Raw genomic sequence first — 27,467 nt, forward strand, 5'->3', positions numbered from 1 at the left:
CCATGAGGTTGCGGGTTCGATCCCTGGCCTTGCTGAGTGGGTTGAGGATCCGGCGTTGCTGTGAGCTATGGTGGAGGTTACAGACATGGCTCGGATCTGGCGTTGCTGTGTCTCTGGTGAAGGCTGGCAGCTACAGCTCCAATTAGACCCCTAGACTGGGAACCTCCATATGCCGTGGGTGTGGCCCTAAAAAGACAAAAAAAAAAAGTTTGATCTTAATGTTTTAAAACTTTATGTTCTGAAATATATTTGTGGTTTTATTCAGAATTTCTACCATTCTTTTTAAGTTCAAAAAATCTTCCTTTTCTAGAGTCAAAAAGATATTAGTCTATTTTCTTCTACTGCTTTATGCTGTGAGTTTTTGCATGCTTAGGCATAGTGGTTAAGAACACAGACAACTTCTATTTAATTACTGGCTCCAAAACTTAGTAGCTGAGTGGCCTTGATTAACCTCATTCATCCTCAGCTTCCTCAATAGTAAAATGGGGATAATTTTAGCACTATCTTGGGTGTTGCTGTAAGGATTAATTAAAATAATTTCTGGAAAAAAAAATTTTTTTTGGCTGTACCCAAGGCATGAAGAAGTTCCTGCATCAGGGATTGAACCCACACCACAGCAGCGACCTGAGCCACAGCAGTGACAATGCTGGATCCTTAACCTGTGGAGCCACCAGGAAATTCCTGGAAAATATTTTTAAACAGAGCCTGCCTGGTACATACTAATACTCAATAAATTTTAATAATTATAAATATTATTATTGATATATAGTGTGATTTTAACATGTTCCCCCCCAGATGTTAAGTAGTGCTATTTATTGATGAATTTTTCCTTTTCCTATTATAATCAAAGTGATTTTAGTCTATAGTAAGTTCTCATACACTCTTAACACCTGTTTCTGGCTTTCCCCATTGATTTGTTAGTGTATTTCTGTGCATGTAACACATTGTTTTTAAACCGTAGCCTTATTACATTTAAAATATCATACAGGGGAGTTCCTGATTCAGTGGAAATGAATCAGACTAGTTCTGGATTCAGTGGAAATGAATCAGACTAGTATCTATGAGGATGCAGGTTCGATCCCTGGCTTCGCTCAGTGGGTTGGGATCCAGCATTGCCATGAGCTGTGGTATAGGTCACAGACACAGCTCAGGTCCTGAGTTGCTGTGGCTGTGGTGTAGGCCAGCAACTGTAGCTCTGATTCGACCCCTAGCCTGAGAACTTCCACATGCCATGGGTGCAGCCCTAAAAAGCCCCCATCCCAAAATACATATATATATATATATATATATCATATAGGAAGAGTATGTATACAGGAAACACAATTCTTCTTTAAAAAATCCATGATGGTGGAGTTCCCTTGGTGGCGCAGTGGTTAACGAATCCGACTAGGAACCATGAGGTTTTGGGTTCGATCCCTGGCCTTGCTCAGTGGGTTAAGGATCCGGCGTTGCCGTGAGCTGCGGTGTAGGTTGCAGACGCGGCTCGGATCCTCCGTTGCTGTGGCTCTGGTGTAGGCTGGCGGCTACAGCTCCAATTAGACCCCTAGCCTGGGAACCTCCATGTGCCACGGGAGCGGTCCTAGAAAAAGGCAAAAAGACAAAAAAAAAAAAAAAAATCCATGATGGTTAATGGATTTTTCAGTGTTGGACTGTGGTGTGCTTTTGTTGTTGTCTTCTTTTAAAAAATTATTAAGTATTTCAGCTATTCAGAAAAGCATAGGGAACATAATGCTGAGTACTCACTCTTGGTTCAAGTAGTCAAGCGCTAGAAATATAATTGACAGTACCTTCTTCTTTCTAATGAGAAATCCAGCATTGAAATACAGAATTTGGAGTTTCCCTGGTGGCCTAGCAGTTAGGAACTTGGTATTGTTACTGCTGAATGGCTTGGGTTTGATCCTTGGCCTAGGAACTTCTGCATGCCATAGGCAAGGCCAAAAGAAAAAAGAAAAAAAGGACATAGAATTTGGATGTCCTAGAATTTCCTTTTCCAGAGTTCATTCCATCTAACATGTTCATTTTTGCTTCAGTGCCATAAGTATGTCAAATGGATGTGCTTGTATAGTTGGTGCAAAGCCTGAGGCACAAATTACCTGGATCAAAGAGAGCTAGTAATCAGCAGTTGTGGAAAGCAGTTCTCAATAGTACAGCAAGATTGGTAATATATTTCTTTGGCCATGCCCATGGCATGCAGAAGTTCCTGAGCCGGGCTTTGAACCATGCAGCACAGTGGTGACAACACTGGATCCTTAGCCAGCTGAGCCACCAGGGAACTCCCAGATTGCTAATATTTTCATTCCTGGGAACTAGTGAACAACTATACTGGGAATTAACTCTCAAGGTGTCTTAAGTTCTCTTCCTTCTGAGAAAAATGCTTTTCTAAACCCAACCAAAGAGTCAAGGGAAAGAACCACGTTACCTGTCAACACTGAGAGCGCAGAGATTGAGGACGGTGATCCCCACTGAGGACTTCTGCAAAAAGGGGAACAACTTGCAGAGAAATACGCCAAAGTCATGGTTCTCAAAGGGCCAGCGCCCAGCCAGCAGCTGAAAAGAGGGAGCAGTGTGTAAGCAATGGCAAGAACCACATGGGATACGAGGACACAAATTTATTTTTTTCTTTTTTTGCTTTTTAGGGCCACATATGTGGCATATGGAAGCTCCCAGGCTAGGGGTCAAATTGGAGCTGCCGCTGCTGGCCTACACCACAGCCACAGCAACGCAGGATCTGAGCTGCGTCTGTGACCTACACCACAGCTCATGGCAATGCCGGATCCTTAACCCACTGAGTGAGACCAGGGATCGAACCCACATCCTCATGGATACTAGTCAGATGCATATTTCTAATTGTGTTTTCCAACTTCTAAATTTTATCATTCATAATGCTTTTCAGTTAGAATAGCAGTGATAGAACATTATCATTTCATTATTTTTTTCATATTTTAAAGCCTTAGCAATTTTTTAATCCTAAAAGATGTGGAAAATGGTAAATATGAAGAGGTAAACCTTTGATCTTAGGAAGTAGTCATGCCGTCCACTTTTCAAAGAGTAGCCGAAGCTGGGGGTTTGGATGACAGTTTAATGGAGAAGCAGGCAGTCATCTCTGATCATTTCTCACTAAACCAGGAGTAAAGTGAATCATTTTCAACTAGTGGCATTGGGAGAGTATTCCTGACAAGCAGCCAATGCCCTGAATAAGATGTAATGGAGACTCCTGGGGGAATGAAGCGGTTTAGGATGTGCTGGCTCTGCTAGCTGAAGTACTCGGAACTTACCTTTTCCTCTGTGCTTAATGGGCTGTCCTGCTTCAGCTGTATGATACCAATGGCCTCTTAGGCTCAGGTTTCCCTTTCTTATACGGGAAAATATGGTTATTGTGATCTGTTTGTAGCATGTGTAGGAAAATCTATTCTTCCATGTTGACAGTTTAAGATTTTTGTTCTAAGGAGAGGGTGACTGCCCTCTAGTGGCTGGGTAAGTAGCCAAAACGTAAATCTTCTATGAGTTGCTGGTATTTATTGAATTAGGTATTGTACTAGAAGCATGGGCTTAAATAAGAGCTCAGCTCCTTAAGAGAAGGAAGTCCCTGCTGAATATATGATGCCTTTTCAAGAGTAGAAATGGTATTGATCTCCTTTTTAATCATTGTTTTTGGCCACGCCTGTGGCATGAAGTTCCAGGGCCAGGGATTGAACTCTCACTATAGCAGCTACCTGAGCAATAGCAGTAACAACACTGGATCCTTAACCTGCTGAGCCACCTGGGAACTCCTCTATTTTTTGCTACTCAGAATTTAAATTCATTCCACTCCACATGAAATAGTATCGTGTTAACTTGACAAACTTCTTGTCTTCTTTTTTTGTAAAGTTCTTATTGCCATAGTAACTCTAAGCCGAACTTCCAATTTTGTTCTACCATTTCTAAAAGATTATGTGAGGTTTAATTTCATGGTCACTGTGGTCATCAACATGAGTCCTTGGAAAGTGGGTCGGGGGGAACCAGTACCACAGAAACACAAAATCAGAACTTAGGCATTTGAGAATTTAGTAACACAGGGCTCGGGCTTTCTGTAATACTATTTTAATGGCTAAGATGTTATATGACTTAATTTCAGATGGTTTCTCCTTTGGTTTAAAATATGTTTGAAAACATTTCCTTTTCTTCTGAATAGTTTTCTAAAAAGCCTTTTCCTTCAGTCTGGTCCTGCCTCTGGGGTCTTTTTCTTCTCACTCTAACCAGTCTTGGTCAGTGTCCTCTCGGAATTTCCATATAAGCTTTTGTCCCAGGACAACCAGTGGGCTCTTCACAGAAATACTGCTCTAAACTCTTGACAGTTTTCATGAAGCTAAAAAATAATTATACCATTGTTGCTTGCTAGTTATTAATGCCTGATGCAAGTAAAAACATAAAACACTGGGATGAATCTCATCCTAAAAAGAAAACCTGAAAATTACTTTTTATGGAATGAATTTAGTATTTTCAGAACTGTAATTCTCCATTAAAGACTAGAGAGCGATAATTAAACTGCGTGGGGATTGTTACAGGATATGATTTGCAACAGTTGAACTGTTATGGTTGGTTCACCCCCAGAGAGAGAGGCTCCTGAAATCCACGTGGATGGATTTCCCAATTCACACATCCAACAATGAAAGAAAAGAAAAGGATATTTCTGGCTTAACAAGGGAGACTCTGGAATCCTGTGAAGGTCTAAGTAACAAATGCTACAAAAGATGATCTGGAAAAACCCACAGCTGAGCATGTGTTGTTTCAGGCCCTTCCTATCTCACTTATAATTCTTTTTTCATGCTTGCTTAAGCTTTTCATTAGGGTTCGTTGTGAAGGAAGCACTCAAAAGAAAGATATGGAATTAGTGAGCACCAAATAGATCACAGAGTTGATTTTCTTTGACACAAACAGGTGTTTGGTGGCTCTTCGTCTTGGCCAGCATTGATTCTTCTTGGGAATTATAGACAAAGGAGAATAAAAGAAATCGCTGGAAGAAATGGTTAGGTCCAGTCACCGTGTAGATGTCCCTGATGTATCACACTTCATCCTAAGGGACCTGTGGATGGTAACTGCTCTAATGCTGCCAGCAGGAAATGGGGTCCCTGCCTGCAGGCCACCTCTTCCTCTTCTGGTTAAAGCCAGCTTCCTCAAAGAGGCCTTAACCACCCAATCTCAAGTAGAACCAGTGTTGGGGTAATCTAACATTCAAAGCCCATGGTCTTGGTAAGAAAACACATACAAAAGGAAAGCATCAGAGGCCTAGAATGCAGCTCCCTTTCTTTTCTCTTATTTAGAAGAGGCACTTTGGAGCTTATGAAAGACTAATGGAGATGCGTCCACTCTGCTACTTGCTAGTGTTTACAATGGAAAAATACAATATTTAAAATGGTAAAAGTTAAGTTGTATAAAAATTTATGTAATGAAAAGTAAGTCTCCCTTCCCTTCAAGTCTCCTTAAGTTCCTGCCCAAAGGCAACCCCTGTTAATTTTAAATTGTGGTTTGTTTTTTTTTTCCAGAAAACTCCTTAGGTACATAAGAGCATCTGCCGCTTTTTAAAAATAACAAGTGAGAACATATGGAAATAATACCTTTTAACAGTGTTTTACGACCTGTTTTCCTAGAGCAGATTTCTGGGGAACGGTTCTATTGCCTAATTAAAAGGTTTTGATTTTTAAAAGCACACTGAGGAAAACAATTTAGACTAGGCTAGGAAAAGATAAAGAACTGTTTAGCATAAACAGACCATGGCAAAAGAACGAGCTGATTTCTTTAATGTTAACAAGCTATTATCAATTTAGTGAAAGAAAAACCAAACTAGTCTGACCAACTAACAAGTCGGATTAGTTCAAGGGTTAATCCGGCACCTTGGCACAGCCATAGCCTATTTTTGCCATGAAAAAGTCTGTGGTGTTATGGAACTCTCATATTTATAACTTCCAAAGGCATCACACAGTAGCTTGTACCTAATAGGTGTCAAATGAGTTAATGATTTCAACTCATTAATTCAAGGAAATATTTTCACATTTTGAAATTAGTGCCTCTTTTTTTCCCCCAGAAAACACATTTATCTTTAATTTACTTTCTATTTAAAAGTTGTTTAACAGTATCTGAAAATAGCATTTCCACTCTTTATTTATTTTTTTTGTCTGAGCTCTCATAATGCGGAAGTTCCCAGGCCAAAGCCACGCCACAGCTGTAACCACGGCCACAGCAGCGACAACACCAGATCCCTAACTCGCTGACCCACCAGAGATCTTCCACTCTTTAGATTGAAACAAACAATGCAGGATGAGGAGGAGGTAGGAGAATACAGTTCTGTTGAAAAGTCCATGGTGCAGAAGGACTGCCAAACTCTCTGCTTGGAGAGTCTTCACCTTGGAGCTGTGATGAGACAGTCCAGCTAGAGAAGAGCCACAGAGCAGGCACCTGGAGACGATGCCCATCCTGTGGTCCAGTCTAGTTGTCAAATAGATCACAGAGGAACAGACCAGGCAACCGAGGCAGCAGAGGGCAATCTGTCAAGTGTGGGTTTTTCTCTAGGACCCTTGCTGTGGTTCTAGTATTTTTCAAAGTACTACTAAATGGCACAAATTAACATAGAAATTCTGTATGTGTGTGGCTGATTTGGATGGTGTCAAAATCAACATCAGAACATTGACAGGCTGCATTTTTTAACCTGTCAAAACAGGTTATTTTATTTTACTTTATTTTTGCCTTTTTAGGGCCGCACCTGTGGCATATGGAGTTCCCAGACTAGGGGTCCAGTATGAGCTGTAGCCTCCAGCCTACACCAGAGCCACAGCAAAGTGGGATCCAAGCTGAGTCTGCAACCTACACCACAGCTCGCAGCAATGCTGGATCCTTAAGACAGGTTATGTTTTGACATACCTGTTACCTATGGACTTGGACCACACGCTACACTGATGAGCACCCTTTTTTATTTTCTAAATTTTTTTTATGGCCACACTTGCAGCATATGGATGTTCCTGGGCCAGGGATCAAATCTGTGCTTCCACAGCAACCTGAGCCGCTGCAGTTGGACTCTTAACCCACTGCATCACAGTGGGAACTCCAAGCACCCTGTTTTTAGAATGACTGGGTCCCAAAGCAGAAGGTCTGGCCACTACTGTATTTAGTACAAAGCAATTTTTACATGGTTGTGACCTTTTAGATTTGTACAACATACCTCTTTAGGTCAGTTTTGGGGACTATACCTGACAACCAGAGAGTAAACAAAAATGGAAGGTGCCAAATTGTTGCTGCGAAATTGATACCCTAAAGCTCACATCCTTTACCTATAGGCAAACAGCCTGAGTCTTCCGCTCGGGTTGGTTTGTTTTCACTTTGTACCTGATTGTATTGATCTTTTAAAAAATTGTTCTGTTATTTGTCCATTGCACATTCAGAGCTGCTCATTAATAGAACTGCTCCCGGGAGTTCCCGTTGTGGTGCAGTGGTTAACGAATACGACTAGGAACCATGAGGTTGCGGGTTCGATCCCTGGCCTTGCTCAATGGGTTAAGGATCTGGCGTTGCCATGAGCTGTGGTGTAGGTCGCAGACACGGCTTGGATCTGGCACTGCTGTGGCTCTGGCATAGGCCGGCAGCTACGGCTCCGATTGGACCCTTAGCCTGGGAACCTCCATATGCCGCAGGAGCGGCCCTAGAAAAAAATGCAAAAAGACGAAAACAAACAAACAAAACAATAAACAACTGCTCCCGAGTAATGGTGCTCAGCCTCAACTGTACACTAGAAAGATTGCGGGAGCTTTGTACCAGCCCTTAGCCGAGTGCTCTTCGTCGAGGTGATTCCATCCCCCAGGGGACATCTGGCAACATCTGGAGACATTTTTGGTTAACTTGTTGGGAGGCTACTATCTAGTGGGTAGAGGCCAGAGATGCTGCTAAACATCTTGCAATGCACAGGTCAGGCCCTCCCATGAGCAGTTATCTAGCCCCAAATGACAAGAGCCCTGAGGTTGGAAACCCTGTCCTGGCCCAATTAAATCAGAATCTCTGGGGCTGGGACACAAGCCGAGTAGTTTTTAAAGCTCCCAGATGACTCCAATGCACAGCCAAGGTTGAGAATCACTGCTTCAGCAGCATCAGGATCATCAGCACAGCTTAGTAAACCACATTGCTGCTCCCCCCGCCCCCGCCCTGAGTGTCTGTTTCAGTGGCTCCGAGGTGGGGCCTGAGCTTCTGCATTTCTAATGAGTTCATAGATGATGCTGATGCTACTGATCCACCAGCCACACTTTGAGAACCTCTGCTCTAGAGACGCTATGACCAGAAAAAAGAGTGACAGCAAGATAGTGTGAGAGGAGCAGAAAACAGTTTATAATATAGACATAAGAAATCAAAAATCATAATGGTTTGGGGCCATGGCACTGGCATCCTTCTCATTCCAATGGTCCTTGAAGGCATCAGTATAGAAAGGCACAACTCAACAGCAGGTGGCCTAATGTTCCAGGCCTCACCAGCTTGGCACTGTGACGTAAGGCTGTTCTTTCTCCATATTCAACTTAGATTGTCAGCTCATAAGATCAAGTACAAGATTTACCTGTGACCTTGGGTAAGCCACTTACCCACTGTACATCTCATTCCTATATTTGTTAAGTGGCATGGTTCTCATAACCACCACAGTAGTATGATGACCATCTGTGAGGCTCAAATGGGACAATGCTTACGAAAGAATTCCTAAACTGAATGTACACTGCACAGGCATTGGTTATTTTGAACGGCTGTAATTTGTAATCCTCAACTGAAATGTACCAGCTATTCATGACAATGAAGAAAAGAATAATACAAATGAAGTTGCCACCTTTTTTTTTTTATCCATTCCAGATGTTAATGCCATTACTTGGACATTATCTTTGTGCTTGTCCTGGCATCTTAATAACAGGATAAATAAAACCAGTGGTGCATTTTTCTTTGTGCTCATTTTCCTTCCAGCCCATCCAGTGAGGTTGAGGGCTTCTTCTCCACCCCTTGGTCCCATCCTACCCATCCTAGGAAGGAATGAAGGATTTTATGAGTACAGTCTGTAATAGCTGCAAACCTCAAAATAAATGAAATGTTCTCTTTCCTTCAACAAGGTTGATTGTAGGGTCACTTGAATTCAGACAGGATACAGACCATGTATCAGTCTTCAAAAAGTGGGTTTCCATAGTTTTCTCTCTTTCTGAGGGCGGGGCTGGGATATAGAAGTTGGTACATCGTGGGGTCAGCAGTAAGGAGTTCTACATATTCCAACAGTACAGACTGGGATGGACATAAAGCCTGTGATGCCCAGAACCGGCCTTCTATGAGAACATGTTTTCTGGCTGTTGCAAATACCCAATTGGCTACTATAAAATAAATAAATCAATCACTTTGCATGACTGTGGATGAATTCTGCCCTTTCCTGATGCTTTAATTGCTTCAGGATTGAGGGAGAGTTTTCATAGAAATCAATCAAATAAATAAAACTTGTGGCTTCTACCCTATCCATACACTTTGGCCTTTGACAGGCTCCTTCTGCCTCCCGACCAGCCCAGGCATTTGCAGAGCATGACACATGCAGAGCAGAGCAGGAACTCCACAGATGTTCTCAATTCTGACTCTGAGTGCCCTCTGTGACCTGGAGGGTTGGAGAAGCACTCCTTTTAATGACAGCAAGTGGCTTGGTGTCATAAGGGGCGTGGGTCCTGAAGCTTGACTCCTTGGGTTGGACCAAATCCCAGCTCTGCTAGGTTCTAGACCATGTGACTTTGTTTTGATTTTTAGGGCCACACCGATGGCATATGGAAGTTCCCAGCCTAGGGGTCAGATTGGAGCTGCAGGTGCCGGCCTACACCACAGCTCACAACAACGCTGGATCCCTTAACCCACCGAACGAGGCCAGGGATTGAACCCACATCCTCATGGATACTAGTTGGGTTTGTCACTGCTGAGCCACAACGGGAACTCCCAAGACCATGTGACTTTGGCATGCTGGTTAACCTCGCTGCTTCTCAGTTTCCTCCTTTAGAAAATGGAGACGGTGACGCAGGTACCTCAGAGGGTTAACACAGGCCATGGAAGAGACAATCTATGGAATGTGCTTCGCAGAAGTATCTGGAAATGCAAGCCATCTGCGTGGCCTGTGGTATCAGTCTCAACCTTTTGACTGGTTTTTCCAGGGAGATCATCCAGCAGCTCACCAGGTGCAGGGTGGTGGCAGCCCTCATGGGCACAAAGGACCCCACCCTCAAGGAAATGACGACTCAGATGATGGACAGATGGGATGGTTCCTAAAGAACCTTCAAACAACAGTCTGTGGGACTGAGTGGGAGAAGGTGTGAGGCACAGCTGTGGGGAGAGGCTCTGGAACCCTCTGCCTTGCACCCGACTTGACTGTGAACTGTGCCTCAGAGAACACTGGAGATAAAGACAGCTTTCATCATATGGTTGATGTGAGTAGGAAATGAATTAATCCAGGCAAAGCCCTTAAAACAGGGCCTGGCCCATCACAGATTGGAACTCTTAGTCCCTGTGAGAGACAAGTTGGGAGGAATGGCCCTGGCAATGCTGCACTTTGATGAGAAAACGACATTGCCACCACTACCTGCAGCCCATCTATTTCGCTATTGAATAGTCAGTGTTTCAGTTTTGGCTGAGGTCTTAACTTTTTAAAATTGGAAATACATAGATGTTAATAACAACCAGGCAAAAGAGAGGAAAAAAAAAGAGGAAAAAAATATTTTTTAAGACTAAGTTCCAAACCTAAGAAGGTTATTTCATTAGCAGAAAGAAGGTTTTCCCAAGATAAGGGCTTATGGTCCCCAAGAGCCTCAGTCATCTGAAAGCTGGGAGTGAAGAAATGTCTCTCTTTGATAACGCTGCTAGAAGGATGTTAATCTAGAATCAAGGGATTTAAGATGCCTGTTTTGTGTGTGTGTGTGTGTGTGTTTGTTTTGTTTTTTGTTTTTTGTTTTTGGTATGCCTAAAACCAAAGGATCATTAGATGGAGAAGAATTAAACTTCTTTAAAAAAGAAAGTTAGGGAGTTATAGCAAAGTGGGTTAAGAATCTGACTATAGCAGCTTGGGTTGCTGTGGAGGTGCAAATTCAATCCCTAGGTGGCACAGTGGGTTAAAGAATCCGGTATTTCCACAGCTGTGGCATAGGTTGCAGCTGTGGCTTGGATTTAGTCCCTGGCCTGGGAACTTGCATATACTGTGGGGTGGAGCCATTTAAAAAAAAAAGGAAGAAGAAGAAAAAAGTTAGGAGTTCCCTTGTGACCTAGCAGGTTAAGGATCCAGCACTTCACTGCTGTGGCTCAGGCCACTGCTGTGGCGCAGGTTTGATCCCTGGCCCGGAAACTTCCACTTGCCATGGACTTGGCCAAAAAGAAAGAAAGAAAAGCTAGAAGCACTCAATATCACACTTGTACAGGTTAGAACTAAATGTATATGTGAGTACTTTAAGATTTAATTCATAATGGAGAGAAGATGTATGTTGAAAAGAATGAACCTTGACTATTTCTAAATGGAGAAAAAATAATTACAGAAAATAAGTGCTCTGACCTAGACATACAACAAGACTCAAAACCTATTGAAAAAAATGTTACTGTTTATTTTAATTGGTAGTCTCTGTGGTAGTATATGCTAGTACTCTTAAAAGAAACATGCAGGCAAAAACAAAACAGAAAACAAAATAAAATAAACTGGTAGAGGTTTCCACATTTAGATCTAGGTCGTAGCCCTCAAAAACTTATCTGGAATGTAGTGATAAGCCGGAAAAAGCAAAAGCCAACTAACTGCATACTAGAAAGCAGGCAGCTTATGTAATGATGTAATGTGTAAAACTTAAGAACTGCGTTAGTTCTTCATTGTAAAGTAGGTCATGTGGTCACAACTATCCTGTGTAGACAGAAACGATGACCCAACTGAGATAAGGTATGCGGCATGAGAAAATAACATATGTGCCTTTTGCGGAAAAAAAGAATATGATTGATGCTGAAGCTGATGTGTTGTAGTAGACAAAGTTGAGGTGATTTTTGAATCACCTCAGAAATTCACTAGGAAATAACACTTCACATATGCAATAGCTGAGGCAAAAAGTGAATTAAGAAGACATGCTTAAGGTATCTGAGTTACCAGTCACGTGGGGTTACTTCACGTAAGAATGGCATGCAGGAGTTCCCGTCGTGGTGCAGTGGTTAACGAATCCGACTAGGAACCATGAGCTTGCGGGTTCGGTCCCTGGCCTTGCCCAGTGGGTTAAGGATCCGGCATTGCTGTGAGCTGTGGTGTAGGTTGCAGACGCGGCTCGGATCCTGCGTTGCTGTGGCTCTGGCGTAGGCCGGTGGCTACAGCTCCGATTAGACCCCTAGCCTGGGAACCTCCATATGCCATAGGAGTGGCCCAAGAAATGGCAAAAAGACAAAAAAAAAAAAAAAAAAAAAAAAAAAAAAGAATGGCATGCATCTTAATAATGCACCCACCAGAGTGTCAGAGAGGGAAAAATGGAGCATACGGAAGGGGAAGTTAGAAATTCTGCTTTGCAGCTCCAGTCCTTGTAGAAAATCTTTGGGTCTTGGCTCTCTCCTCTACCATATAATCTTGTTCTGGCCCAACATTTTCTATATGTAAATTCTCAGACAGCTCAAATTGCGTGTTTTTTTTTTTTTTTTTTTAATGTCAGCAGTCCAGTCTGTCACTGGTTTCTCTGAAACTAGATCAACTCGATTCATCCCTAACCTACAGCCCACCCTCAGACCCTCCATTTTATATGATTAATTTAGTCTTTCCAATTTCTCTTTTATTCTTCCCAACAATGAGTATTTTAGTCCTTTTTGCCTTGCTTTTCCTACCCAAAAGGAATTAAGGAAATTGTGGAATTCTGTAGATGACGTCTTGAGACTATTTACCTTGAATATATGAGCAGTATTTTATCCTCTCCAGGGAGAAGCTAAAATGTACAGAAAATCTGCCCAGTGAGCTACAGGCACCACGTTATAAATCCTGACTGGAAGTAAAAATGCAGGAAAAAAATAGTAGGTAAGTGGCTATTTTAAGTTTCCAGTCAAGGGTCTATCATAAATCCTATGGTAAAATGAAGGATGAAAAAAACTTGAAAATTAAGTTTGATACTATTTTGTCTTATTTCCAGTCACTTGGAAATGAGATAACATGAAATTGTATAAGTTAAAATTAGATTTTGGAGTTCCCTTGAGGTGAAGCGGGTTAAGGATCTGGTGTCGTAACTGCTGTAGCTCAGGGTGCTGCTCTGGTGTGGGTTCAATCTCTAGCCCAGAAACGCCACATGCCTTGGGCTTGGCCAAAAAAAAAAAAAAAAGATTTTAACCTAGTTTTACTTCTTGACATATGCTGTATCTCCAACTATAAGCCTTTTGTTTATTCATAGTGCTACTTAGAACAGAAAACATACAAATTTGGGGTCTAATGTAATTAGCCTACAGCGATGCTGAACTTCCTTTCCTAGACAGTTGAATACTGAGAAAGACTGGTACCATTTTCTTGAGATTAGGGCCAGTGTTCTCTTTCCTTTTCATCTCTATGCAATGATTGTCTAAGGAATATTAACTGCCATGAAAATCAGCCACATAAGCAAATATATATATATATATATATTTTGTCTTTTGTCTTTTTAGGGCCGCACCCATGGCATATGGAGGTTCCCAGGCTAGGGGTCAAATCGGAGTTGTAGCCGCCAGCCTACACCAGATCCACAGCAATGCACAATCCGAGCTGTGTCTGCCACCTACACCACAGCTCACAGCAACACTGGATCCTTAACCCACTGAGCAAGGCCAGGGATCGAACCTGCAACCTCATGCTTCCTAGTCAGATTCGTTTCTGCTGTGCCATGACAACAGGAACTCCAGCAAATGTTTTTAAGACAAGTTTGTTAAATAATATTTATTTTAGATCTAAAAAATTACAGCACTTCAGACTTGGACAGGTACTTAGACACCCCCTGGGCATCCCTGAGAACCTTTCATGGGGTCTGCAAGACCAAGATGACACTAGATGACCGCTTTTCCCACTGGTGGACATTTGCACTGTTGGTGCCAAAGCAACACTGTGTAAAACTGTTGGTGTCTTAGCCTGAATCAAAACAGTGATACCAAACTGTTCTAACAGTCACTGCATACTTCACTATCACATACTAACAGTGAAAAGAATTGTGTTGCAAGAGTAATGATGGAATTCAGCAAGGTCACAGGGTACAAAAGCAATATACAAACATCAGTTGCAATTCTGTATACAAGAAATGAAAAATACAGAAATGACAATGAGACAATTCCATTCAAAATAGCATCAAAAAATAAAATACATAAATTTAGCTGAAGAAGTATAAGACATATGCTAAAAGCTACCAAATACTGGAGAAATCAAAGATCTAAATAAATGTTCATGAATTAGAAGAATCAATATTGTTAAGACAGCAATTTTCTCCAAATTCATCCAAAAATTCAATACAAATTCCTATCTAAATTCAAGGAAATTAGTATTGATCTTAAAATTTATAGAAGTGTGAAGGACTTAGCCAAAATTCTTTAAAAAAAAAAAAGAGAGAGAACAAAGTAGAACTATAGACCTGTTTTAAAACTTAACATAAACTACAGAAATCAAACTAGGACTGGCATAACAATAGACACATAGGTCATTGGGATAAAAAAGAAAGTCCAGTAATAAACCCTTATGTTTGTCATCAATTATTTTAATAAAAGTTCCAAGGCAATTCATTGAGGAGAAGATAGTATTTTTAACAAATGGTGTTGGAACAACTGCGTATGCCTATACAAAAAAAATGAACTTAGATGTTTAGCTCACATACTACACAAAAATTAACTGTGATCATAGATCTAAAGATAAGGGCTGAAATAACAAAACTGTTAGAAAAAATAAGAGAATTTTTTGTTATTAAAAAATTTTTTTTTTGTCCATGCCCATAATATGTGGAAGTTCCTGGGCCAGGGATCCAACCTGAGCCACAGCAGTGAACTGAGCCACAGCATTGACAATGCCAGATCCTTAACCACTAGGCCACCAGGGAACTCCTTTGATCCTGACTTCAGCAAAGATTTCATAGATATGACACTAGAAAAATGATCTATGAAAGAAAAATTTCATAACTTGAATTTAATGAAAAATTTTAAAAATTTGCTCTTCAAAAGACACCATTTAGGAAATGGAAAGCCACTGAGTAGGAAAAAATATTTGCAAATCATGTATCTGATGCAGGACTTCTGTCCAGAATATATAAAGAATTTCTAAAATGAGACTATATAAAGACAAATAACATAGTTTTTAAAAGACTTAAATAGACATTTCACCAAAGGAGAAATACAAATAGCTGAGTACATGAAAATGAAAAATGTTCAACATAATTTGTCACAGGGAAATGTATATTAAAGCCGCAATGAGATACAAGTAGACATCATTAGAGTAGCTATAATGAAAAAGTCTGACAATAATAAGTGTTGGTGAGAATGTGAAGAGATTGGAACCCTCATATAATGCTGGTGGGAATGTAAACTAGTATAACCATTTTTTGATATTGATATGATCCAGTTATAATATTCAGATTTCTCCAATGTTATTTGTTTGCATTTATACAATTTTGTCACATGTGTAGGTCTGTGTTATTGACCACCAGCCAAGATATTCACATATCCAGGCCCATCGCCACAAGTGTCCCTTGTAATGACCTCTTATAATCACACTACCTTGCCCTCCCACTTGAAATCCTTAGCCCCTGTCAACTATTAACCTGTCCTCCAGCTCAACAGCTGTCAGTTCAAGGTTGTTATATGACTGGAATTAAATGGAATCATAGAGTATGTAATCTTTTGAGATTGGCTTTTTTCTCTCCTCATTCAGCATGGTTCCCTGAGATTCACTCAAGCTGTTGTGTGTACCAGTAGCTTGTTCCTGTTTACCACTAAGTAGTGCTCTTTGGAATAGATGTACCTTGGTTTGGTTAACTTATTCACCCATTGAAGAACATCTGGGTTGTTTCCAGGTTCAGGCTATTACAAATAAAGTGACCATGAATGTGCATGAACAGGTTTTTGTGTGTACATCATAATTTTCATTTCTTTGGGAATAAATGCCCAAGAGAGCAACTGCTGGGTCTCAGGGTAATTGCCTGTTTAGTTTCATAATAAACTTCCAAAATCTTTTCTAGAGTGTTTCTACAATTTCTGTCTCTCTTTTTTTTTTTTTTTTTTTTTTTTTTTTTTTTTTTGGCTGTGTCTGTGGCACATGGATGTTCCCAGGCCAGGGGTTAAATCTGAGCCACAGCCCCGACCTGTTCCACAGCAGAGGCAACGCCGATCCTTAACCAACTGAGCCACCAGGAAGTCCTACAATTTCTCATTTTCACCAGCAATGTATAAATGATCCAGTTTCTCCTCATCTTTGCCAATATTAAGTGTTGTCACTATTTTTAATTTTACCCATTCTGATAGATGTATAGTCATATTTCACTGTGGTCTCAATTTTACATTTCCCTAATGGCTAATAATGTTGAACATCTTTTCATGTGTTTATGGGTCACCTTCATATCTTCTTCAGCAAAATTTCTGTTCATGGCTTTTTACCCATCTTCTGTCTGGATTGCTTGGGGTTTTTTGCTGTTAAATTTTGAGAGTTTTTTCATATATTCTAACACTAGTCCTTGGGTTGGACAAGTTGATTACAGATATTTCCTCCCAGTCTGTAGCTTGTTTTCTCATCCCCTTAAGAGGATCCTTTGCAGAGTTAAAGTTTTAAAGTTTAAAGTTTTTTTCTTCTATAGATTGTGTGCTTGATGTCAAGTCTAAGAACTCTTTGCTTAGTCCTAGATCCCAAAGATTTTCTCTTTTTCTCTATAAAATTTTATACTTTTTCATTTAAATACATAATTTAAAACTTAAAGATTTACTTCTTGAAAGCTCTAGGCTCCCCAGGCTCCCCGCTGGTTCATGGTACTACTGAGGCCAGCTGTGAAAGAGTAGCAGATGGAGGCAGGCAGCCCAGGCTGCAGATGTGATGGATGTGGGGCCAGGCCAAGAAGGGCTCAGCCAGGAGGCTTCCAATCATGGATTCTCCTGCCATGTAGTCATCTGTTTGTCTATCATCCCAGGACAGGGCAGACAGACAGAGAGGCAAAGCACTGGGGTCCCCAGAGCCCAGCTTTCCCTCGGTCTGGGGAACATCACAGCATTTCAGTGTCAGTCACATTTTAAAATGATCAGCCTTTGTATAATGTTTTTTAAATCATAAAATGAAAATACAGAAAAAATATAATTGTGGTAAAATGTATATAACATAAAATTTACCACCTTAATCACTAGTTATGGATTATGAATGTCTCTAGCCAAGAAGAGTAGTAGTCTAAACAGAATATGGGGATGCATTGAGGGCTCCAGAACCTAAAAAGTAATTGAATGACAGATGTTAAGCCCTAAGTCACTTGATTCTCTCCACTTGTTCAATTATCCAAAGTTTCTGGCAAAGCAATAACCCTTTATTAGACCTCTTTAATTCTAGTACCAACTTTTTCTTCTGAGCCATTTCCACAAACTAAACATTTATCACTTCATTAGAGTTCGAATTACTGCAAACAGGTAAAAAATTTCAAAACCACAGTAGAGGTAGCATTGGGTCCATCAGCTGAGGGACTGCCTCTATTAATTATATTAACCTGCAGCCAAGGCCAATTTGAGTTAGTATCTTTGTGAAATTATAAATAGCTCCAAGTTCCAGTTCACAAAGCTGGAACTACAAGTGCTGACTCCTAATATTATGAGGGTCCTGGTTCCTTCCCCTGCTCTCTCCCTCCTTCCTTCCCTTCCCCCCTTCCTTAAATATATATGAACTGCCTTCGGTGTGCCTACTGAATCATACAGTGGCTAAGAGTACAGGCCCAAGGTGGATCTCCATCACTCAACTCTGCTTCTTTCTCTCACCCCCTGAGCTCCCCGTTCCTTCCCCAACTAAAGGTCTGATGTATACAGACAATACCTGTGCCACAAAATCACATGTAAACATACACATGTACATGGTGTATACACACTATTTTAAAAGAAGGAACACAAAGTATTTCTTATATTTTCCCCCACCTTCCCCTTTGTCTGTAACATGGCCTTTCGGTTACCAAATAAATAGTCCATGAATTTTATAGCCCAGAGATAAAAAAATTTCATCTGTTTTTAGTTGTGACCATATAATTTAATTGGCCTATCAAAGAAATATACATGTAGTGACTTTCTGGTCAAATGATTTCCAATATGTAACGCTTTTAAGATTTTTGGAGAACACCTCGATTTTTTTTTCCTTTGTATGAAATTTCCCTAAAATAAATGGAAAGGTCTTCTCTACCTTCTTTTCGTTTTCTTAATTTTTAACTGCAGCAAAATGGCTGCCTGAAGACCCAGTCTCCTGGTTTAGGGCTGCTCTTAATTCCTTGAAAGACAATAGAATGACTAAGACATTGACAGTGGAATGCTTTAGACAATGGAACATCTAAGTGCCTGACAAAGAGTTTACAACTTCTTCATTTCTGATCAGAAAATGGAGGATTTTTCCAAAAGGTTTCAAGGATACATGGTTGCTAAGACCTCAAAGAGGCTAAGTTTTGATGTTTGCTAACATAAATAGGGAAGACAGAGGGAGGCTGTTCTTCTCACCAAGGTCAGCAGTCACCTCAGGAACAGGCCTACTAAGTGTCAATGTGCCTAATGGAACTCCATGAGATAGGCTCATCTTTATTTTTGCATACAAAGAAAATGACTTGAAAGATCAAGTGATTTATCCAAGATCAGTTGCAGATCATTTTGAAAAAGAAACATATTTTGGTTTCTTGGGATAATGCCCATTTACTATTTGGGGGTTTTGTGGGTATAAGCCCCTTAAGAATATCAAAGATTATGATGCCTTATTCATATTTCTGAAGTTCAGATCTTGAGCTCTGACCTCCTCTGGGATAAAATGGAAGAGAATGAGAGGCAGGGATGAAAGGCAGGGGCAGGGCAGTTGGTGAGATGCCACAGGGGTTGATAAGCTTTTTCTGTAAATGGCCAGATAGTTCGTATTTTAGGCTTTGCAGACCATCTGGTATCTGTTGAAACCATTTGTGTAAGCAGAGGATGGCTGAGTTCCAATAAAACTTCATTTATAAAAATAGGCCTTGGGCCAGATTTGTCTCATGGCTGTAGTTTGCCCACCCCTGGGTCAGAGAATCAGACAAAAGAAAGCCAAAGTGGTGAGAACTCAGTGCTCAAAAATTAGGTCCTGGAACATCACCTGAATACATACAACGTCCCTCTGGATTTTCTTCCCCTCCTTTATGGTGACCCAGGAGTTGGAGGCAACTTTAAGGTCACTTCTTAAAACCAATAAAACCATTACTGCAAAGCTAACTATTTCCTCAGAACAAAAAGCTGGAAAAGTTTCAACATATCATCGAAGTTTAAATGCACAGTCAAAAGATTGCAAAACCCAATACTCATAAATCTCACACAGTTCTGAATACCTTCTGGGGAGTGTATATTACGTGCATTGTAAGATCACTGTAAGTTCCATTTAAAATCTAATCAGTGGTTTTGATACAGAAAATTTATTGTTAGGGATGTTGCAGTCCAAATTTTGTTGTTTATGTTAGGAAGCATTTGCTATAACATCTGTCTTTATACGCTGCAATATGGTACACTTCTATAACCACCCTCTCTTACCAATTTTGTCTTAGAATAATGCAGTGACCAGGTTACAGCTAAATCTTCACATTTTACCTAGCAAGTGACATAACCAAAATATCATTTAACAAAAATAACTTCAGAGAGATTGTCTGGAAAATTTCATTAATCCAACTTACACTCTCATGACATTTACTGTCTGTAATCAATGCCTTTTTTTTTTTTTTTTTTTTTTTTTTTTTTGTCTTTTTGTCTTTTTAGGATTGCACCCACAGCATATGGAGATTCTCAGGCTGGGGGTCTAATTGGAGCTGTACCTGCCAGCCTACTTCATAGCCACAGCAACGCAGGATCCAAGCCAAGTCTGGTCTTCAGCCTACACCACAGCTCACAGCAACGCCAGATCCTTAACGCATTAAGGGAGGCCAGGGATGGAACCTCAACCTCATGGTTCCTAGTCGGATTCGTTTCTCTTATGCCACGATGGGAACTCCTGTAATCAGTGCTTTTTAATCTGTGCTTCATGATGTGTTTTAAAATTTTAAAATAAATGACCATTTCCAATAGCACTAATGGAAAATGCTGAAACCTACGTATTAATCAATCAATCTCAAGAGATTAATTTAATTAATTTTGCTTTAGCTATGCTATATTAGGAGAAGGAGAGATGACAGTTTTTCTGGTTTTTTTTTAAAGGAAATATTAACAGGTGCTTTACATTAAAAATGTGATTTTTTTCAATACAATTGTGTTCAGTAGTCTCAAAAGTTTCAACAAAACACTGGAGTATAAATTTCCCCTGGCATTCAGGCTAACTTTGTTGAATATATGTTTGTATCCTCAAATAGAACGTGAGCCACTCAAAGGCAGATTTCTAGATTTCTTTGTGTTTTCTATAGACACTTGGTCAATGTGAGTTATTTTGGGGATTATTCAATATGAAGGCAGACAATAGATTTGCTTGAAAGTCAAGGAAGAATTATAATGAACAAAATTCAGACACAGGCCACACAAGTCTTTAGAGCTTTTAGAGAAGAACTCTGTTTAGGAAATTCTGCCCATTTCCTAATACTGTACCATGCCCTGGTATATTTCTCCAAAATTATTGATCAAAACATAAAAGGATTATGATCAAAATTTATATTAAAAGCATATACTTAGTATATAGGTATATATGTTGATAACATTAGTATTATATTTATATATACATGTGTAAATCTGTATATATCTCTATATACATGTATCTGTATACATATATATTTTCAGCAATATATATGCACAAAAAAGATGTGTATGAGAATGTCTATAGAGGTACTATTAGTATTAGCTCAAAGTTGGAAACTATTTATTTATTTATTTATTTTTGGCTGCACCCTCGGCATGTGGAAGTCCCTGAGCCAGAGCGCAAACCTGCATCACAGCAACAACCCAAGCTGCTGCAGTGACAATGCCAGATTCTTAACCTCCTGCACCACAGAGAGAACTCCATCAAAACTGGGAACTATTTAAATGCCTACCTACAGCGGAATGAACAAATAAATTGTGGTATATTCAGACAGGGAAGTGCTGTGCCATACTCAGAATGAAAGAGCTACAATTCAATGCAATAGCATGGGTTACTCTCACAAACATTATGACGAGCAAAGAAGCCAGGCAGAAAAGATATAACATGGACTTCCCATTGTGGCACAGCTGGAACGAACCCGACTAGTACCCATGAGGATGCGGGTTCAATCCCTGGCCTCATTCAGTGGGTTAAGGATCTGGTGTTGCTTTGAGCTGTGGTGTAGGTCTCAGATGTAGCTCAGATCTTGCGTTGGTATAGGCTGGTAGCTGTAGCTCTGATTGGATCCCTAACCTGGGAACTTCCATATGCCATGGGTGTGGCCCTAAAAAGACAAAAAAAAAAAAAAAGATTACATATCATTTGATTCCGTTTATGTAAAACACAAAAATAGACAAATTCATGCTGTTAGAAGTCAAGAAGATGGTCGCCTTAGTCGTCAGTGACTGAGAGACTTGGGGTACAGATCATGTTCTGATTCCAGATCCTGCTGACATTTGGTGACAATTCACAGAACTGACACTTATGTACATTTTTTCTGCATGTATATAATACTTCGATAAAACGTTGGAAAATTTTTATAAAGTATTATGGCTCTTAAGTGATGTACAACAATGCAAATTTTCATAGGTTTAGCTTCTATAAGAACATCAAATTTGTGGAAACAAAGGAAATAGGCAGAGAAACATAGCATTTGTGACATACATGTCACCATTTGAAAAAAGAGACTCTCGAATATTCTAGACATTTTTGTTTTGTGAAACTAAGCTAAAAGTTTACAGTGGTACAGACTTTCTACAGAATTGCTTTATCTGACATAAAACATCATTATATTATGATGGTGCACAGTATATTTTTCAATATTTGGCAAAAAGATTGTGTGCCCATTACTTTTTTTATTTTGAAAGGAATGGTTTTTGGATATTTGAGCATGCTCAATATTATTTGCTTTACCAGTTGCTTTTAAAATTAGGGATATTAATAAATTTCCTTACTCAAATAGCTTCAGATTTAATGAAACCATTTCATTAAATTTCATATGTAAATTTTTTAAATTGAGGATTTCTAGCTTATTTTATTTTATTGAAACATAATTGACTTACAATATTATGTTAGGTTTAGCTATACAGCATAGTGATTCAGTATTTTTATAGATTATATTCCATTCAAAGTTATTACAAAATAATGGCTATAATTCCCTGTGCTTTACAATATATCCCTGTTGCTTGTCTGTTTTACACATAGTAATTTGCATCTCTTAATTCCATACCTTATTTTGCCCTTCCCCCCTTCCTTTTCTTCACTGGTAATGACTAGTTTGTTCTCTATGTTGTAAGCCTGTTTCTATTTTGCTATATACATTTATTTGTTTTACTTTTTGGAGCCCACAAATAAATGATATCATACAGCCTTTGCCTCTCTTTGTCTGACTTTGCAAAGCAGCATACTCTGTAGCTCCAGCCATGTTGTTTCAAATGGCAGAAGCTCATTCTTTGTTTATGGTTGAGTAATATTCTGTGTGTGTGTGTGTGTGTGTGTGTGTGTGTGTGTGTGTTTGTGTGTGTACCATCTTCTCTATCCATTTATCTGATTCCATATGTTGGCCATTACGAATAGTATTGCTATGAATGTTGGGTGCATGGATCTTTTCAAATGGGTACTTTCACTTTTTCTAGTTCTATACCCAGCAGTGGATCATATGGTAGTTCTATTTTTAGTTTTTTTGAGGAACCTCTATACTATTTTCCATAGTGGGCTGCACCGATTTACATTCTCAACAACAGTGTACAAGGGTTCTCTTTTCTGCACATCTTTGCCAACATTTGTTTTTGGTAGACTTTTTGGGGACAGCCATTCTGACATGTGTGAGGGGATATCTCATTGTTTTGATTTGCATTTCTCTAATGATTAATGATGTTGAGTATCTTTTCATGTTCCTGTTGGCCATCTATATGTCTTCTTTGCAAACATGCCTATTCAGGTCTTCTGCCCATTTTTGATTGGGTTATTTGGAGTTTTTTGATATTGAGTTGTATGAGCTGTTTATGTATTTTTGGATATTAACCTTTTGTTGATCATATCATTTGCAAACATTTTCTCCCATTCCATAGGTTGTCTTTTCATTTTGTTGATGGCTTCCTTTGCTGTAAAAAGCTTTTAAGTTTAATTAGGTCTCACTTATTTATTTTTGCTTTTATTTATTTATTTATTTTTTTGCCTTAGGAGACAGATCTAAAAATGTATTGCTATGAATTATGTCAAAGAGTGTCCTGCCTATGTTCTCCTTTAGGATTTTTGGGGTTTCATGTCTTACATTTAGGTTTTTAATCCATTTTGAGTTTATTTTTGTATATGGTGTGAGAAAGTGTTCTGATCCCATTATTTTATCATGTAGCTGTCCAGTTTTCCCAGCACCACTTATTGAAAAGACTTCTTTTCTCCATTCTGTATTCTTGCCTCCTTGTTGAAGATTAATTGACCATAGCTGTGTGGGTCTATTTCTGGGCTCTCTATTTTGTTCCATTGATGTATATGTTTGTTTTTGTGTTAGTACCATACTGTTTTGATTACTGTAGCTTTGTAGTATAGTCTGCAGTCAGGGACGATGATTACCTCCAGCTTTGTTCTTTTTTCTAAGACTTATTTGGCAATTCAGAATCTTTTGTTTTTTCATATAAATTTTAGAATTACTTAGAATTCTAGTTCTGTGAAAAATGTCATGGATGTTTTGATAAATTTTGCATTAAATCTGTAGATTGCTTTAGGTAGTCTAAATTAATAATAATAATATTAATTCTTCCAATACAAGAGCATTGGGTGTCTTTCCATTTCTTTGTATCATCTTTTCCTTCATCAATGTTTTATAGTTTGTAGAATATAGGTCTTTTACCTCCATGGTTAGGTTTATTCCTAGGTATTTTATTTCTAGCTTCTTTTTAGATATCATTTGAGAAATATCCCCAAATTTCATCCACTATGCTTCCACTATTTCCTTTGCAACTGGTAAACTCCTAAGGAGGAAAGTCTAGAACTATCAATAAAATTAGATGTTTGTACCCTAAATGAAACCAAGGGCTACCCACAGATACTCAGTTTTCTGTCTCATGTCCCTATTTCCCAGTGATAACTAGATGAGACAACAGTTTGGCAAATAGTGTTCCTCTGAGCAGATGAGCAGATATATGCGTCTAGGCAATCAGTCCATTAAAGAGCTTAACCTCTCTTTTCAGTTTATTTTTTAAAAATTTCTGGCTCCCTTCCATCAGTTGATTTCACCAACATGACAACGAGTATAGAATACAAAAATCTGTTTACCAGATGTGCCAATGTGCTCTGTGAGACTTATAAAGCACATGTTATTCTGGAGAGCAATCACTGTTCTGTACACATCTTTCCTTAGAGTATGTTACTTCTTCCTTAAATAAGCAACTAAAGAAGCATTGGATTTAATACAAGAGGGAAAAGGGGATGACTTTATCTTTGAATACAGTCTCTCAAAATATATTTCTGTAGAAAATATATTTCTGTACTAGGGAAGGCATCTGGATGACTATCGAGTTTGCCTTATGATGTCTATGGAAGAGAAGCCCAGCTGACAGCATGGCGTCAGAGATCAGACTGGATCCAGATCCTGGCTCTGCTACTTGCTAGCAGTGTAACCTTGAGGACATTCCTTAAGTGCTGTGCCTCTGTTTCTTCATTTTCAGGCCACAGTTCTGCAGGATACATTTACTATGGACATCAAGTGAGTTAGCTTGGCACAGAGAAAACGTGAATTAAACTTTAGGTTGTCGTGTTCTCATGCTATAAATTGGTGTATACTTAATATATTTTAAGACTGCATATTTTTCTTCATCGATTTAGGACTGTTTCTCTGCACAGTAGCCACCATGTTCTTGTTAAAATGTAAACCAGATCATGTCACTCATCTGCTCATAACCTTCTAAGAGCTTCCTATCTCACTCAGAGAAAAAGGCTCAAGGCTTTATAAAGGTGTCTATGTAGGGTGATCATGCAACCTATTTTTTTTCTAGGACAGTCTTGGTTTAGGTCTATTGATGCAATTATTGATAGTGTCTCCTTTCACTCTCAGAGCATCTTGTTTTGGACAATAAATTATATGGTCACTGATTATGAGGCCCCATGTTATCTGTGTCTCCCCATTGCCTACCCTACCCCAGTATCCCTGTGACCTCATCAGTTACTATGCTCCCCCTTCCACTCAACCACCACAGCCTCCTTGCTGTTTCTTTACCCTCCAGGCATGTTCCTGCCTCAAGGCCTTTGCACTTGCCGTTTTCTCTGGCCGGATGCTCTTACTTTAGATAATGTCATGGTTTCTTCCTTTTAAGTTTTAGTTTTTATTCAAGTCACCATGTAATGAGGTCTTCTTCAGTCAATCTAGGATGAATACTTCTGTCCCTTTCTTTATTCCTCTTTCCTGTTTTACTTTTCTCCTTGGCAGTTATCTCACAAACTATATATTTACTTATTAACTTACTTGTTATCTTCTTCTTGAACTAGAATGTAAACTCCATGAGGACAAGGATGTTGTTGTTTTGGTTCACTGCTATTTCCCCAAGAAATGGTATATAGGAGGAGCTCAATAAATAGTTATGAATGAATCAATGAAGAACATTTAGAAAAGAGAGACCTGATGTAACCAAGTAACCAAATGCCCAACCAAGGTGTCCATCACTTAGTATTTTTTTTTTTTTTTTGTCTTTTGTCCTTTTAGGGCCGCATCTGCGGCATACGGAAGTTCCCAAGCTGGGGGTCTAATCAGAGCTGTAGCTCATGGTTCCTAGTCGGATTCATTTCTGCCAAGCCACGATGAGAACTCCCATCACTTAGTATTTTTATTTTATTCTAGTATAAAATTCGATCTAAGATAATAGGATTCCCATGTTTAGGATAGGTGTTATGATAAGGATAAGCATGATTTGCGTAGCTTCTGTTATTTATGCTAGTCTCCAAGTATGTCGTGATGGCAAACAATGTCAGTAAAACTCTTAGGAAAGTTTAAATGATAAAAATGACCTCTAGGAGTCATTTTGTGACTTGTGATGCAGTGGGTTAAAGACCCAACATTGTCACTGCAGCTGCTGGGGTCACTTCTGTGGCATGGGTTCAGTCCCTGGCCCAGGAACTTTCATATGCTGGGGGTGCAATAATTTTTTTTTTTTTTTTGGTCTTTTTGCCTGTTCTAGGGCTGCTCCTGTGGCATATGGAGGTTCCCAGGCTAGGCTACGCCAGAGCCACAGCAATGAGGGATCCAAGCTGCGTCTGCAACCTACACCACAGCTCACGGCAACGCTGGATCCTTAACCCACTAAGTGAGGCCAGCAATCGAACCCGCAACCTCATGGTTCCTAGTCGAATTCGTTAACCACTGTGCCACGACGAGAACTCCAAAAAAAAAAAAAAAATTTTTTTTTAAACTGACCTCTAAATTTGCAGATCTAAAGAAAGAATATTAAATCTGAGGGCACACTTAATTTTTTCTGCTTGAGTTCAGGAACAATGGGGACTTCAAACCTTCCCAATTTATTTACCCCCCCCCTTTTTTTTCCTTTTTAGGGCTGCACCTGTAACCTGTGGAAGTTCCCAGGCCAGGGGTTGAATTGGAGCTGCAGCTGCCAGCCTGTGCCACAGCCACGGCAGCGTGGGATCCGAGCCACATCTGTGCCCTACACCTTAAGCTTGAGGCAATGCCAGATCCTTAACCCATGGAGTGAGGCCAGGAATAAAAATCCATTCCTCATGGATACTAGTTGGGTTCTTAACCTGCTGAGCTACAACAGAAACTCCAAACTTTCCCATTTTAAATAAACATTTTAGAGCACATAGTTTTGTAATATTTTTGATGTTCACATTTAAAATAAGGCTACCAAATCTTAACACTGAATGATACTTATGTTTAGTTTTATTATGGTTTACTTTCAACTGTTAACTTTATAATGTAGGAAAGTTTTTCCAAGAAAGACTAGACCTAGTTAAAAATAAAATTGTAGCTATAGAAAGCAATAATTCTAGCTCCCAGGAGAACAGGGGAGATCCAGAAAGCAGCTGTAGAATTTCTGGCTGTAGAGCAAATTTATATTGACAAGATTTCTTAGAACCTTCCTTATTTAACTGCTCTAGTCTTTGAATCAACTTCAGAGACAGTACATTTCATGGCCCATCCTCTTTCATTTCAGTACACACACACTTTATATGAACAATA

At 39.5% G+C, this 27,467-nt stretch overlaps 1 protein-coding gene across 3 annotated transcripts in view; it reads right to left on the reverse strand.

Moving 5' to 3' along the window:
* The window catches only part of EDNRA (endothelin receptor type A), a 68,304-nt gene that overhangs the window by 26,068 nt on the left and 14,769 nt on the right, over window positions 1-27,467 (reverse strand). For all 3 annotated transcript variants that reach the window (XM_021100476.1, XM_021100475.1, NM_214229.1), the window contains 1 exon segment: window positions 2,420-2,547. In XM_021100476.1, coding sequence (XP_020956135.1) covers window positions 2,420-2,547 — 128 coding nt within the window.

The sequence above is a fragment of the Sus scrofa genome, chromosome 8, assembly GCF_000003025.6.
Source record: "Sus scrofa isolate TJ Tabasco breed Duroc chromosome 8, Sscrofa11.1, whole genome shotgun sequence".
Taxonomy (NCBI): Eukaryota; Metazoa; Chordata; class Mammalia; order Artiodactyla; family Suidae; genus Sus; species Sus scrofa.